This window comes from Benincasa hispida, chromosome 10, assembly GCF_027475165.1.
Source record: "Benincasa hispida cultivar pf3 chromosome 10, pf3_genome.v1.1, whole genome shotgun sequence".
Taxonomy (NCBI): Eukaryota; Viridiplantae; Streptophyta; class Magnoliopsida; order Cucurbitales; family Cucurbitaceae; genus Benincasa; species Benincasa hispida.
Window position 1 is genome coordinate 6,296,555 of NC_143487.1, and position 15,304 is coordinate 6,311,858.

Genomic DNA, 15,304 nt, shown 5'->3' on the forward strand with positions numbered 1-15,304 from the left:
AACAATTTAAAATTATATATATAATATATATATATATGTAAAAATCAACAAACACTTTGAAAAATTAAATCCAACATATATTTCCTTTATTGATTATAAAAATATACTATTTTACGTGAAGAAATCTTATAGGAAACATGCAAAGGACAGTAATCTACTATAATAATAAACTTGGCACAACAACGCCTTTTTCTTTTTTTCTTTTTGTTTTTCTGAATGGAGGCACAACAGCTTTAATTTAAACGAAAAATAATACACACATAGAGAGAGAACTAGTGAGAAAATTTCGATGTTAAATATGTTTACCTAAAATTTTTACAGATAAAAAGAAATGTCAAATTATTTATAGAAATAATAATAAAAAAAAGTTATTAGACGACACTTAGAATTCTTTCAACATTTATCACATAGTATTAGTGATAGATTTTTATCAGTATCTATCACTTATAAACGTTGATAGACTTCTATCAACCTCTATCAAAGAAAATTAAAATTTGTTATTTTGTGTAAATAGTTTTCTTATTTTTCTATTTTTGAAAATCTCTCTATATTTAATAGCAAAAATATATACATATGCCAGCCTAATTCTTGTATATAATAGGTAGATTTATTTTGTTTAGGCAGAAATAAAGGAACAATAAAAGCCAGCACAAAACCCCTATGTTCAGAAAACAATCTTTCCAAAACATAGAACATTTTTGAAATGAAGCCAACTTTGCAAAATCATGAGCAAATATGTTCTCTCAAGTGATAGGACAAAATTGAATAGCGTTAATAATGTTTCAAACAAAAAGAATTTCGTCAATGAAGACTCCAATCTCAGCCAAAAAAAAAAAAAATTGTTCAATCTTAAATTACTTATTTGTTAATTTTATATGTCACCTAACCCTTCACTTGTAAGAATTTGTCTTTATTAAAGCATATATTGAACTACAAGTTTAGTCCATAAATTTTTAAGTTTATGTCTGTTTGATTCCTAAAATTTAAAAAGTCTTTAATATGTCTTTTAACTTTTAATTTTGTATCTACAAGATTCTTAAAATATTCAAAATTCTTGCAATTAATTGTTCTATTAGATATGAAATTAAAATTTTTTAATTTATGTTTAATAAAACTCTAAACTTTGATTTTTTTTTTTTTGTCTAATAAATTTGTGAACTTTAAAAATGTTAAATAATCTACGGATCTATTAGAATCAAAGATGAAAGCTTAAAGACCTATTAAACATTGTTTAAAGTTAAATATCATATGAGATACAAAATTAAAAATTTAGGAAACAAAATAGATATAGTACTCTTAAAAGTTCAAGTTAGGGACTAAACTTGTAATTTAAGATTTTTATAAGCTAATGTTTTCATAGTTGAAACATTTTTCTAAGTATGGGTCAAAAAAAAGATGAAGAAGTATTATGTGTGGGGTTGGTTTGGATATTGATTTTTGCATCTGTTAATAGTTGGGTCCTATGAATTGAATCAGTCCATCCACTGTTGAAACATTGTTGAATCTAAAAAGGTTTCTTTTTCCTCTTCCCAATAAAGCTTTGGTTTGACAGAAAAGATTGGTTTTGGTTTTGGTTTTAGTTTTGGTTTTGCTTTCAATATCTTTTCTTGGATGAGAAAACAATCTCTCTCTTAGGTTTTGATTATATAAGTTACTTTAATTTCTTTATTCCAACTTTAAACCAAATACAATCAAATGAACCACACCAAAGTTGTGGGAGTAGACAGCTTCAATATCCCATGAATCTCTTCATAAACCATTATATTATTATGGTTACTTTGTTTTCAAGGAGCTGTGAAATCATGACCACATTAAAAAAAAAAAAAATCATTAAAATCTAAACCAATATTAGATATTTGAGTGTTTGGGAATCAAAGTGTAACTATGATTTTCATTTTGCATAATATAATTTCCGTTTTTTGAGAGAGAATTCATCATATTTTATTTAAATTATGTAGCTTATTCAAATGAATAAAATCCTATTGATTTGTAAGGGGGTAAATTTGAAATTATTAAAGACAAAATGTTAAATACAAATAAAGGCTCACACTAGAAGAAAAAAAAAAAAAAAAAAGAAAAGGGATCTATAATATATAAATGAAGACAATTAACTCTACTCTATGAAATTTTTAAAAGCAAAATTCCAAATAAATATTTTAAATGATTATAGAAAGGATTATTTCAAATATAACAAAATGAGTTAATTTATTTACAAATATAGAAAAATATCATTATCCATCGACCTATAAAACCAAACTTTCATGTATGAAGGATTAAGGTAGTTTTCCAACAATTGCCTTTATTTTCCTCAAAGGAGAAAAAGGAAAAGAAAATTAAAGTTGACAAGAACGGAATCCTTCATGAGGTCTGTGCACATCTTTCGATTTGCACTTACTTTCCTTTGATACGCAAGCCCTGAGCCCATCTCAGCTCAAACTTGGACGTGTCTCAGGAAGGAATTTTAAAGAAATTGATCTCACCAGAAATAAATGTATCAGAAAATAGAAGAGGAAAGGAAATGATGGGGCCATCTAAACAAACCATAGATACGAGAATGAACACAGAATTGAGATCAAGTAAAAGAATTTGATTCATTTTTCACCTTCTGATGAGGTTAATAATTTCAATATTTTACACAGAATTAGCATTTTTATGGAAGAGGGCTGTATGCTTGTTGAGGCAAATGGCAGGTAACACAGAAATGGTAATCCTTGATTCCCCAATCTTCTTCTTTTCCAGTAAATTTACAGCACAGAAATGGCAAGGAACAGAAGAGACAGGTAGCTACAAGCTCAAATCCTCCGGCAAGCTGATTTCCAGAAAATAAAGGCTGCAAAAACCAGTGAGATTGTGACATTAGATGGATTTAATCAAGTACAAAGAAATAAGGCAGCAAACTATTGAAAGAGCTAAATGCATGCCAAACCATCAGTTTCTCATCCGTTTTCATTTTATCATCCCTTAATGACTGAACAAGATTCAAGCCTTAGCAAATGGAAGCTCGTAACTACTTCAAGTATGTTTTTTCACAAAATTATTCTTCAGACAATAACTTAGGTGATCCCCCTTGTTAAAAAACTTTCGTTTTTTTTACTACTTTGGCTCCCATTTTCCTTCTTCCCCGGAGGCAGGGTGCTCAAGAGTAGAATTGAAGCAGTGACCATTGGCATTGAAACAGAAAACATGGTAGAAATTAATAGCAATCAGGAAAATAATGAAGTTAAAGTCGATTCACTTTCACTTCAGCAAGGAGCAAAGTGTTAAGTTGTTTTCATCAGTTAAAATTTTAATGGATACCAGAGCGGATGATCTTGAATATAACTACATAAAAATCTGTGAATTTAGATGGAAAATTTAGTTTAAAATAAAGGAAAAGAAAAAGGGTCACGCATTATAAGATGGTTGGCTACTTTTTCCCATGTTTTCTTACCTTGCCGACATACAGGCCATTCCTAAGAAGACTACCTTCACAGCTTGCTTTTGTCCAGCATAATCAAATGCCAAAGGCAGCATTTCATGCAAAGTTAGAAAGGCCATTACTCCGCCAACTGAAACATGAAATACATAGAATAGAACTATGTCAAAAAGAATTTAAGATGTGTTCCTTCAATTTCTAATCCAAATATTCTGTTTTTCCATACCAGATCCTAGTAGACCTTCAAGAATCTCAGGACTCAAACTGCTTGGAAATAAGTAGGCTGTGGATAAAATGCATTTAAATATCAATCATTTACATATGTCCTCAAAAGATTAGTTATAAACGTACAAGTCTCAAGTTAAATTCCATATCACAAACCTTAATGGCCAAAATTGCAGTTAATCCCACAAATCTGCCAGTATTATCAATGCATTTGGTCGAAATATTTCATACTTAAGGCAGGAATAATATCACTATCTAACATTGATTGAATATAGTAATGCATGAATAGCACTTTGAAATCCAGCGCACATTTTCAGTCAAAGAACATCTAGATTCGGTGTCTGTTTAAAGTAGCTGGACTTACCTACGATTATAACACCAAGGGGCTCAGCAAAGCCAGAGAGAGTAGCCAACTTGAATGCCTGCCATTTGCTGAGCACAAAAAAATGACAATAAATTTACCATATTCAATCCTTTAAATGGGATAAGGTGAAAATCTTAACAACAAAGTGACCTTTTTTCTAGGGGTAACGACTACTGCTTGAATTTAAAATATTTAGAGCAAAAAATTCATAGGTAACCAACAACAAAATTGAACCCATCCTCTAAAAAGAGTCTAAAACTTATCGTTTGATTGAGGAATATATTGGAAAATTAGTCGGTCGATAGCACATTTCATACGAGAGAAAATGATTAACTAAAGCATGAGGCACTGACTTTACTCCATTACATAAGATAAACTGAAATTATCCACTAACCTCTGTGTAGCAAAATAAACAGGAAGCGCAACAGCTACACCCTGCATAATAATACAAGAGTCAAGACCTAACGTCGATCATTTCCATGCAACATTTCCCATAGTAAATTTTTATTCCACTAGCGTTAACCAATATGTTAAAGTGCTGATTTCCCATCAACATAACCTATCAGCTTAGGCTTTTGGGGTAATTGGTGATTTAACATAGTATCGGAGCAGAAGTTTTGAGTTTGTAAAGTAATTATTCCCCATTTAATATTGAATTCCACTTATTGGGCCTTCAATAAATTTTCAAATCCACAAGTGAGGGGAGTGTTGGAGCGTTGATTTCCCAATACCATAACTCTTAAGCTTTTTGGTTAATTGGTGTAACACGATATTTACAGTTAAGACACCTAAAACAAACATTTCTACACACCTTTTGCATTCTTATTAATTTAAGGAGATAGAAGGTCCAAAACTAAGAGGGAAAGATTTGGAGGGGAAAAAAAAAGGTAGAACATTCATTGTTAAGACCAATAAATTTAATATTAATCATCACATAAATGTTAGAGAACAATCACCAACCAGTGATACAATACCCAAAGTTAAGGAAAATTTTATTTTTTAAAAAAAAAAAAAAGAAAAGAAGAAAAAAGAAGTCTGTTAAGGTTGGTTTTTAAATTTATGACTTCTTTATAGAGCTTTTGGAACCAGATAATCTTAGATCTACATCTACTCCACTCCGTGTATGTCATTATTATTTATTCAAAGACTATCTGGTTACATACACCGTCAGATTATCAATCCATATAACCATTGAAGAAAGATGCTAAATATGATATGGACACCTACTTCCAGAGAAAAGCATAAATGTTGGCTATGTAACAAGAGAATAAATACCTCTGGTATGTTGTGCAAGGCGATGGCTAAGGCTAAGTTCAGACCAACACGAAGACCCTACATAACATTAAAAAGAAACTTGGTTGGTATCAGCAAATATAAGCAATATGGCTCAGAATAACCAAAAATGAAAAGATCACCAATGAATTCCCAGTGGATCTTCCTTTTCAAATTTCCAAATCAACGAAGAATGAAAGTTGTAAAACTAATATACACTGATAACTAAGTTTAACATAATTTCATTGGCTGTAAAATAAATAATTGAAAATATTGTTTTCAACATCGTTGTTCGGATGGAAACTAATATACATTGATAACTAAGCTTATTTACTGTGAGTTAATGTTGTTGCTATCAAGGGCATGCTTTATGAGATTTGGATGGAAAGAAGTCATCACATTTTTCAGCATTCTTTTCAAACTTCTACCCTTTTTGACTCGGCTTGGCTCAATTCATCTTCAAGGTGTTTTTTCTCCAAGAAGTTTGAAGGATTTCCAATTCAAGATATCTATTGTGATTGCCTTGCTTTAATTACACCTTTATAATTTCGTATCTTTTTAAGTTTCTTGTTTTTCTTCATCATTGTTGTAATTTGATTTATGTTCTTAGTTGTATAGGAGCATTAATCTCCTTTCATTTTCTTAATGAAAATTTTCATATTCTTTTCTTAAAAAAAGCAGACTTGTTTGGAGTATATGTAGGAAAACATTAGGTATACTATGAAAATATTAGAAGCGCATATAGTAGGAGTTGGTTAGCACAGGGTTATAAATAGGGTGAATTAGATGGTTTGGGGATGGGTAGAATTTGTAAGCATTATTTTGAGGGAGTCCACGCATCTCAAAATGCTTGGGTATTATAACACATGACACATTAAGAAAAAATGGGCAAATAGCAACCTGACAGATAAGAAAGTAGGCTCCTTGTTCATGTCATATGCTTCTGATACAAAAGAATAAGCAACACTCCAACATTAAAGCATTTACAGTTTTCTTAAGAAGAAAATAATACCTTGGAATTTATTATTTGAGTTTCTTTAAAATAAGATCAAACTACATTATCTTATTTGAATTAAAGAAGGGATATGCTGACTATACCTTAATTGATCCAAGAAAAACAGCCATCCCTTCTGGAAAATTATGTAAGCTTATTCCTGCATTTCATTAGACTAAATTAACGATGTTCTTACTTTTCAGGATGTGTGGTTCAATGGTGAAAGTAAATTATTCAACAGCATTAGTATTTGCCTAAGCACTCAACTAGCTTGACCATCAGGTTTAAAGAAACCTAGGCATATCTTGGACAAATTGATAGAGAGCATAAACTTATACCATTTCAACATGACAGTTGTACGCGTACCTATTGCTGTTATTATCCCACTGAACAGAACCTGACGGCGGTGCTTTTTCATAATATCCTTGCCCCCTTCATCCTTGTCCTATTATCCAATATAGAGTCAAACTCTAGAGATAAAATTAATGTTACTCCTTTTGAGAATGCTTTACTGTGCACAGAAAGTGATTTTAGATGAGAATGAATCCCAACCTTCTTACGTTTGGTATCTGAAACAGGGCCAAGTGTGGGTTCTGGGATAAAGTGAGCAACAAAAGCAAAGAAGATTACACCTGCAAAGAACTGCAGTGCGGATAACAAGACACTTACATATAATAGTTGAAATCATTCAACAAAGGCTCATGACACATATTGGATGAAATGATCAATAATTATTTACCCAAAGATTTCCTTTCAAGAATCCAATTGAGTTAATAGCATTATGAGCTAAATCCATGAACGAAATGCTCAACATTAAGCCTGCAGCAAAGCCCTGCAAACCAGACTTGGTAATTTAGACTAATCCATGTAGTAGAACTGACTTGAACATTAAGTTAACGGGCAGCCACATAGTAAGAAACTGATGTATTTAACCACTCCTCATTGCAAGAATTTTGACTATTTTAAACTTAAGAAGTCAATACTATATAGCAGTAGTGACCCATAATATAAACTTGAGCTACTTAAATTCATCCTAAATTACTACTGTTAGAAAGTGTTGGAGTTCAAGTTGAATTCAATCTCGGACATTATTCCATTCCTTCAAAGATGGGTAAACGCAAGAGGAAAGAAGAAGAAAAAACACAGTTTCCACCTTTTTTTAAAGATAAGGTGACCTCTTTCTTCTTCTTTTTTTAAAATTTTAATTTTACATATTCTTTCTTTCCTTTTTTTTCCTTCTCTTTCTTTTTCTATTTTAACATTTTCTAAAGAGACTGAGATAGAATCCACATGGTCCCCACATAAGCACAGGGAGCTGTAAGGAATGATAAAACCGTATAGGAACCATAAGGTAAGGGTGAAATTTGTTTTCAATTTTCATTGATCACAAAGTAAAAATAACAAATAAGAAAACAGTTAGCCTTTCATCACCACCAATGAACAATATTAAAGTATTCAATTTATGCTACAAAGCTAGCCCCCGTCCCCAAAAGAACCAAAAAAGGAAACCTCCAAGCATCACCTGTAGAAGACCGAGCATCTTCAAATTTGGAGCCCCGCTAAGAATCACTAGAAGTGCACCTGTTCCAAATGTTATGAACAGAAATGCGTGCTTAAATGCTAATTGACCAGAAGTAATAAGCAGGTGTAGAGGCTCAATAGGGACACTGGTCCATTAAAAATTGTAAATAACTAAGTTCCAAACCCCACCCCAGAGGGAGAGGATAAGAGACCATGCTGATTCTTCTTTGTGAAATTACGCATGGATAATGGAGAGTTGAAGTAGTATCGATTGTGTGCAATAGGACATAAGGACGCATAAAACTAATTTCACACAAGGAAACAAAAGAAGTTGTGGAAAGAAAAGTACAAGTCAATCATACGAGACCAATGAATTAATTCAACATATAAATCCGTGAGAATATGACTTTGAACTTTGAAGTGCTCTTCTCTACGTGAATGGGCACTGTAGCCATTGAAAAAAGAAAACGGGGGAACTCGGTTATCAGTAATGAAGAAAATGGTTTTCAAGTCAAAACTAGAAAATTATCATCTGGAAAAGCACGGCAGTAAAAATTTCCCACGATTCTCAAAAGCCCATCGACTTCAAAACCTCATAACCAGATAGATATACTCCAACCATATAACAATCAAGATTTTGAGACTGAAAATACTAGATGAAGCACAATCATAACTAATTTGCCAAACATCAACTTCCTGACATATAATCAAAGAAACATTTCACATTAAATTTGGCCTCAAGACCCAATTAACAAATACTTCAAAACATAACCAAAGATGATCAAGAATGAAGAACAAAAGGTACAAACTAAGTACGCAGTGAGGTCTGAAAAGAACCCATGAGATAATTCTGAATTGGAAGCAGACCCACATAGCATATTACGAGAATAAGCTTGACTAACCTAGAGATGTACTGAATCCACCCACAAGCGAAAGTGCCAGAGCTACCAACACCTGAGAAGCCATGGAGGTCTTGTAGAGTTGTATCCCGGATTCAAAGGCGTCGGTAATTACAGCAATGAACCCCCGAAAAGATTCGAGGGCTTTCAAAACTTCAAAATTCAGAGAAAATTGGGGGAAAAACGCTAACAATAGAGAGAAATGTTGAAGAGATATTACGCGCGCAACTGAGGGAGGGTGACTAAATTCTGCAAGCAGCGTGGAACTTGCCGCCGTTATTGAAGCAAATATATAATAAATGGATTAAAAAACTTCTTTTTCTTCATCTTCTTTAGAGCGAAATGGATTAGAGGGATTTGGAGAGAATCTTTACGGCGAAAGGAAGAGATGGTTTAGGAAAGTGGTTCAAGAAAGTTGGGCACTTTTTTTTTTTTGTTTTTTTCGTTCCGGTTTCGGCTAACTTTCTGAATCGTCATTCCTGTTTATCTTACACACTGGTTTATCCTTAACTTATGCTTCTATTTCTTCTCTCTTGAGTTGTTCCTAAAACTTTATTATTATTTGTGTTTTATATCTTTTCAGTTAGGCTTTAAATTCAGTAATTACCTTACCTCTCAAATTATGAAATTAAACCTTGCTGTTAATTTCATGTTGGTTCAAGTTTAGGGTTATTAGGATTTAATTAGTAAACTTAAATCATTAACAAATTATGGATTTATAGTTATTATGGGTGAAATTAGACTTAAAGAAAATAAGTCCAAGTCTTAAAGAAGGTTAGAAAGAAGAGGCTCGAAGTAGAAGTGAACACAAGTTTGAATAAACCTAAGCGTTCCATATCTATATCAACTAATCACACTCAGTGCTCAATTAGATAATGAGGAAGCCATAATCAAGGCCAAAAGCTTGCATTAGTGCTTCGACAATTTTTTAGCCTAAGGATATCTTTTACAAGTTTGATTCAATTGTGTTTGGCCCATTTGAAGGGAAAAACAATAAACCTTTTACAGGTGGTTTAGATACCTAGAAATTAAAGATGTTTGGGAATAGTAAGTTTGAGAATAAAATTAATGAGAATCCAGAATGATTGTGTTTGGTTGTGTCATAGGAATGTTATCAAAACTTTATGGGAATAAATTATTTTTGTATTTAATTTATAAAATTAATCATGAAAACTCTATAAATTTTTAATAGATTGATTAATAAACAATAAATTCAATTCAAAGTTTTGAGAAAAATCAATTATTTAACAATCAAGTAATAATATTAATTAAATTATTGATTACAAGTATTTGTAAAATGAGAAATTTATAATTAAAGTTACTTGATTATATAATTTGATAAATTTATTAATAAAACAACTAATGAATTCTAATTAATTAATGATAAACTAATTATAATTATTAAAAAGATAAATTCATATTTATTAATCATAACGATCATTAACTAACTATAAATATAATTAACTAATTAAGTGATAGATTCATTGCTTCGGATGTTTACAATTTATTGAAAAATAAGTATAGATATCTATATGAAAGGTATATGTAAACTAATTTATTAAATTAAAATAAAAACCAAGTATATATTAAAAAATTTTAAAATATATTTATTTATTAAATAGGAATAGTTAAATTCATACCCTATAATTTAAAATAAAAAAAATAAATAAATGTATTATAAAAAAAGAGAGTAAGAATGAAGAAAACCCACATTTTTTGAAAATCATTCATAGATATAATAGATATATGAGAATAGCTTATTCCAATACTAAAACTACAAAACTTGCATCAAATAAGGGAATGTTTATCCCTCACCTATTTCCAACCTTATTCCTATTTTGATTCTCTCAATCAAAACGTCCTAAAACTCATATGAAGTTAAATTCTAAACCCTTGAAAATTCTAATATCCTGTGGAGAAACTTTTATGATTCATTTATTGCTTTCTTCTTACACTACTCTTCTCATCCTACCTCCACAATCCTCCTAATTCCATTTAAATCTAATTAATCATCTCATTATTTCTCTTTTATGTCTCCCACTCATTCATTCACATCCATCTCTCTTTAACCTTCCATCTCCCAGACTCTGACTTATTCACATTTCCCTTTTCTCTTTTAACTCTTCATTATCTCTCCCAATCCTTCAAATTCCTCTCAATCCCTAAAATCTTTCTGTCTAAATAAATCATTCACTTCTTTCATTCATATTCACAAAGTCACAATAAAAAGTTAATAGGTAGAAAAGAAACCACATCATTTTTTTTCCTTTCAATTTTCATTTTTGTCGTATCTTGTAACAACCCAATTTTGAGATAATTTTTTATTTAATTATCTTAAGTTATTTGGTTGTTATTTTGAGTTTTGAGGTTAAAATTTGATTTTGAAATTTTGGAAGGAATTAATTGAGATTTGGAAAAGAAAATTGACTAAATTTGGAATTTGAGGAATTGTTTTAGATAGGGAAAAGGAAAAGGAAAATGAAATATGAATATATATATATATATATATAATATATATATATATATATATATATAATATATATATATATATTTTTATATATACGTGCCTTAGTTAACGTGGAAGAGAAAAAAAGAAGGGAGTCTTCATCCTCTTCACGCGTGAGTCCAGCAGCCGGACGTCTTCTCCTAATTGTTTGAATAGGTCCAATCGTCTCACCTCATCAGAGTTCTTCTGCCGTTGACTGTCGGTAGACGTCACGCCCGTTCGTGCGACCATCACATACATTGCCAACCAGTCGCGTCTCCCTTCGCTGCTACTTATGCTCGCCGATTTCGTTCGTCATCCCATTCACTACAAGAAAATGACCCTTTTTTTTTTATGCTCCAAATCGTCGAGAAATGCTAAAAAATGTGTCGGGAGTTAAACTCCCTATGACATACTTGTCGTCGAGAGTTTGGTCAGGAGATGTTTGTCGGGAGTACAACTCCCGACGTGCAAACATATACCGTTGGGAGTTTGAAGAAACTCCTGATGCCTATTATATCACATTAGGAGTTAGAAGCAACTCCTGACACCTGTTATACCACGTCGAAAGTTTGGTACTTCTAACACATGTATAGACGTCATTGGGAGTTCTTCGGGCTCCTGATGGCTCCAGTCGTCGGGAGATATACAAACTCCCGACGTTTTTCGTTAGGAGATAGTCATTTATTTTTTTATTTTTTTAATTTGATCTTAAGCAAGTAGAAAATATTCACATAAGAAATAAAACAAACAAACAAAGTCCATAATACTCTTTATTAAAATAGACAAAAGTTGGCAAAATACATAGAAGAAATAGACAAAAGTTGGCAAAATACATAGAAGAAATAAACAAATAAAAGAAATATGTCTTCACAAATACATAAAAGAAAGAACATGAAAACGTCTCCAAAACATGATCTCAAACACAGCATCTCCAATAGCATTTCCAACCTTATCTCTAAACAACATCCTACAAGAAAATAAAAACCATAAGGTGAATCCTACAAATTCTACAAAACAAATTGTTGTGAAATTGACAATTAAAGAATACAAAAAAGGAACGTAGAGTAGGGAAGATTGACACACAGATATACGTGGTTCACTAACAGTGTGTTAGCTACGTCCACGGGCAAAGGGAGAACAATATTATTTCGAGAGAATGTTTTCAGAATTAAATAAAAAACGATGCCTCGAATAGATTCAACTTTGGAAGATCCCTCGTACTAGGTTGTTCGAAGCGCCAGCAAACAGATTCAAGGCATTTCAAAAAATCTCCACCTTGACTTGAATTCTCTCCCAGATAACAGATGTACCAAATGCAACACAAATCAATATTGCTAGACATACCCAGACTTCTCCCTCATGCCTCAAAGTGTCCCACAAAGGGGACCACTAACAATTCAAAACATTTAGCAAGTCCAAACAATGTTGGAACTGGCCTTATAGAACCAGTTTGGTGAACATATCAACAGGGTTATCAGCAGTACCAATTTTCATTACTTTAACTCTCTGCTCACCTCTTAAGAAGTGATATCTTACAGCTATGTGCTTAGTTCTCTCATGATGAACTTGATCCTTGGGTATGCATATTGCACTCAAACTATCACAATATACAATAGCTTGGTCATGATGCAAACCAAGATTACCAACTAACCCCCTCAGCCATATTCTCTCTTTAGCAGCTTCTATCAAGGCCATGTACTCTGCTTCAGTAGTAGACAAAGTAACTGTAGGCTGTAAGGTTGCCTTCCAACTAACAATAGATCCACCCAGAGTGAACGCATAGCCAGTCATAGACCTCCTACTGTCAACATCTCCAGCATAGTCAGAATCAGAATAACCAATCACCAAACACTCTGTTCAATTCCCATAAACAAGACTAACATCAAATGTACCTCTAAAGTAACGAAAAATTCTCTTAACAGCTTACTAATGCTCCTTCCCAGGTTGACCTATGTACCTGCTGACAACACTAACAGCATGGGCAAGATCAGGCCTAGTACAAACCATAACATACATCAAACTTCCCACTACACTAGCATAAGGAACTCGAGACATGTACTCCTTCTCAGCTTCAGACTGTGGTGAAAATTCAGATGACAAACGAGCATTTACAGCACTAGGAGTATCTATAGGCTTAGTTGATGACATACCAAACCTGGAAAATATTTTTTGAATATATCCTTTCTGTGACAAGAAGAGTTTACTCTTACCTCTGTCCCTATAAATCTCCATATCCAGAATTTTCTGAGCAGCACCCAAATCCTTCATATCAAACTCAGCACTGAGAAGATTCTTCAATTTCAGAATATCAGACTTGGACTTTGCAACTATGAGCATATCATCTACATATAAAAGTAGATAAATCATCGAACCATCATCAGTTTTGTTGTGATATACACAACAATCATACGGACTCCTGTTATAGCCAATTCCAATCATATAGCTGTCAAAATGTTTGTACCACTGCTTTGGAGACTGCTTTAACCCATACAAAGATTTCTTCAACTTGCAAACATAATCTTCTTTACTGGACATTGAAACCCATCTGGTGGGTCATATAAATCTCTTCCTCCAACTCTCCATGTAAAAAAGCTGTCTTCACATCTAATTGTTCAAGTTCCAAATTCTGATGTGCTGCTATAGCTAGTAACACCCTAATAGAAGTATGTCTGACTATTGGTGAGAATATCTCATTATAATCAACTCCTTCCCTTTGTGTGAACCCTCTAGCAACAACTCGAGCTTTATATTTAATGCCCTCTGAAGGTGATATTCCCTCCTTTTTCTTGAAGACCCATTTACAAGTGACAATTTTTCTCTCCTTTGGTCGTTTAACTAATTTCCAAGTCTGATTTTTGTCAAGAGATTCCATCTCATCCCCTATAGCAGCAGCCATTTAGTAGACTCACCACATGACACAGCTTCTCTATAAGTGGATGGCTCATGAGGATCCACCTTTTTAGCAACCTGCAATGCAAAAGTAACCATATCTTTAAAACCATACCTCACAGGAGGTCCAACACCAACTTTTCTAGTTCTATCACGAGCTATGCTCAGTTGATCTATTCGTGATCTAGAATTCTCAGGCAAATCAACTTCTGACATTCTAGGCACATTAATTTCTGGTTGCACATCAGTTTCTGTAGTAGTGTGTTGATCTTCTCTACCTTGATGTTGTAATTCATTCACAGATGAAGTGAATTGCATCTCCACCTGTTTATCAACACTACTACTTTCTCTCACATCAGTAGACGTCACAAAAGGCTTTACAGTTGAGTTAAGCATGGAATTTTCATCAAATATCACAGTCTTACTAAGTATGACTCTATTCTCAGAAGGTGACCAGACTCTATATCCCTTAACTCCATCCCCCAAACCCATAAATATACTCTTTTTAGCACTTGGTTCTAATTTACCCTCATTAACATGATAGTAGACAGTACAACCAAAAACTTTTAATAAAGAATAATCTACAGGCTTACCAGACCACACCTCATAAGGTGTTTTACAATCAATTGTTGTGTGAGGTCCACGATTGATCAGATAACATGATGTATTTATTGCTTCTGCCCAAAACCTTCTAGCCAACCCTGCATTAGAGAGCATGCATCTTGCTCTCTCCAACAACGTCTGATTCATACGTTCTTCAACCCATTTTGCTATGGAGTATTCCTAACAGTGTGATGGCGAACAATCCCCTCAGCTTTACAGAACTCATTAAATTCAGATCCACAGAATTCCAGACCATTATCAGTTCACAGCCTTTTGATGTTCTTCCCAGTTTGATTTTCAATCAATGTCTTCCATTGCTTGAAATTCTTGAAGGCTTCACTTTTATGTTTCATCATAAAAACCCAAGTCATTCTTGAGTAATCATCAATTAAAAATACCTACTGCCTCCAATAGATTCAACTTTGGAAGGTCCCTAACAGTCTGAATGAATATAATCAAATACACAATGTTCACAAAATTAAAAATCCTGCACCTTATGCCCATAAAGAAGATCACTTTTTGACAGAATTTGCATCCCTTTTTCATTCATATGACCAAGTCTCATATGCCTAACGTAGTCATATCATCCTCGTGAACGACCGACGATGCAACAACAATATAACTTCTTATTGTG

The 15,304-nt window shown here is 32.8% G+C and overlaps 1 protein-coding gene across 2 annotated transcripts; it reads right to left on the reverse strand.

Moving 5' to 3' along the window:
- Positions 1 to 2,566: 2,566 nt before the first annotated feature.
- Positions 2,567 to 9,254, reverse strand: LOC120088643 (ZIP metal ion transporter family). Of its 2 annotated transcripts, XM_039046058.2 has the most exons (12): positions 8,694 to 9,254; positions 7,793 to 7,851; positions 7,010 to 7,102; positions 6,823 to 6,912; positions 6,637 to 6,715; positions 6,375 to 6,430; positions 5,280 to 5,336; positions 4,399 to 4,439; positions 4,005 to 4,072; positions 3,642 to 3,698; positions 3,431 to 3,548; positions 2,567 to 2,830 (listed from the first exon to the last, which is right to left on the reverse strand). In XM_039046058.2, exons 1-12 carry the CDS (start codon positions 8,755 to 8,757, stop codon positions 2,785 to 2,787), a joined length of 828 nt encoding a protein of 275 aa, XP_038901986.1. In that variant the 5' UTR covers positions 8,758 to 9,254; the 3' UTR covers positions 2,567 to 2,784. The 2 variants fall into 2 exon arrangements, with proteins under 2 accessions (XP_038901986.1, XP_090162061.1); XM_090305935.1 differs by lacking the exon at positions 7,793 to 7,851 and having other exon boundaries at positions 8,694 to 9,230.
- Positions 9,255 to 15,304: the final 6,050 nt, after the last annotated feature.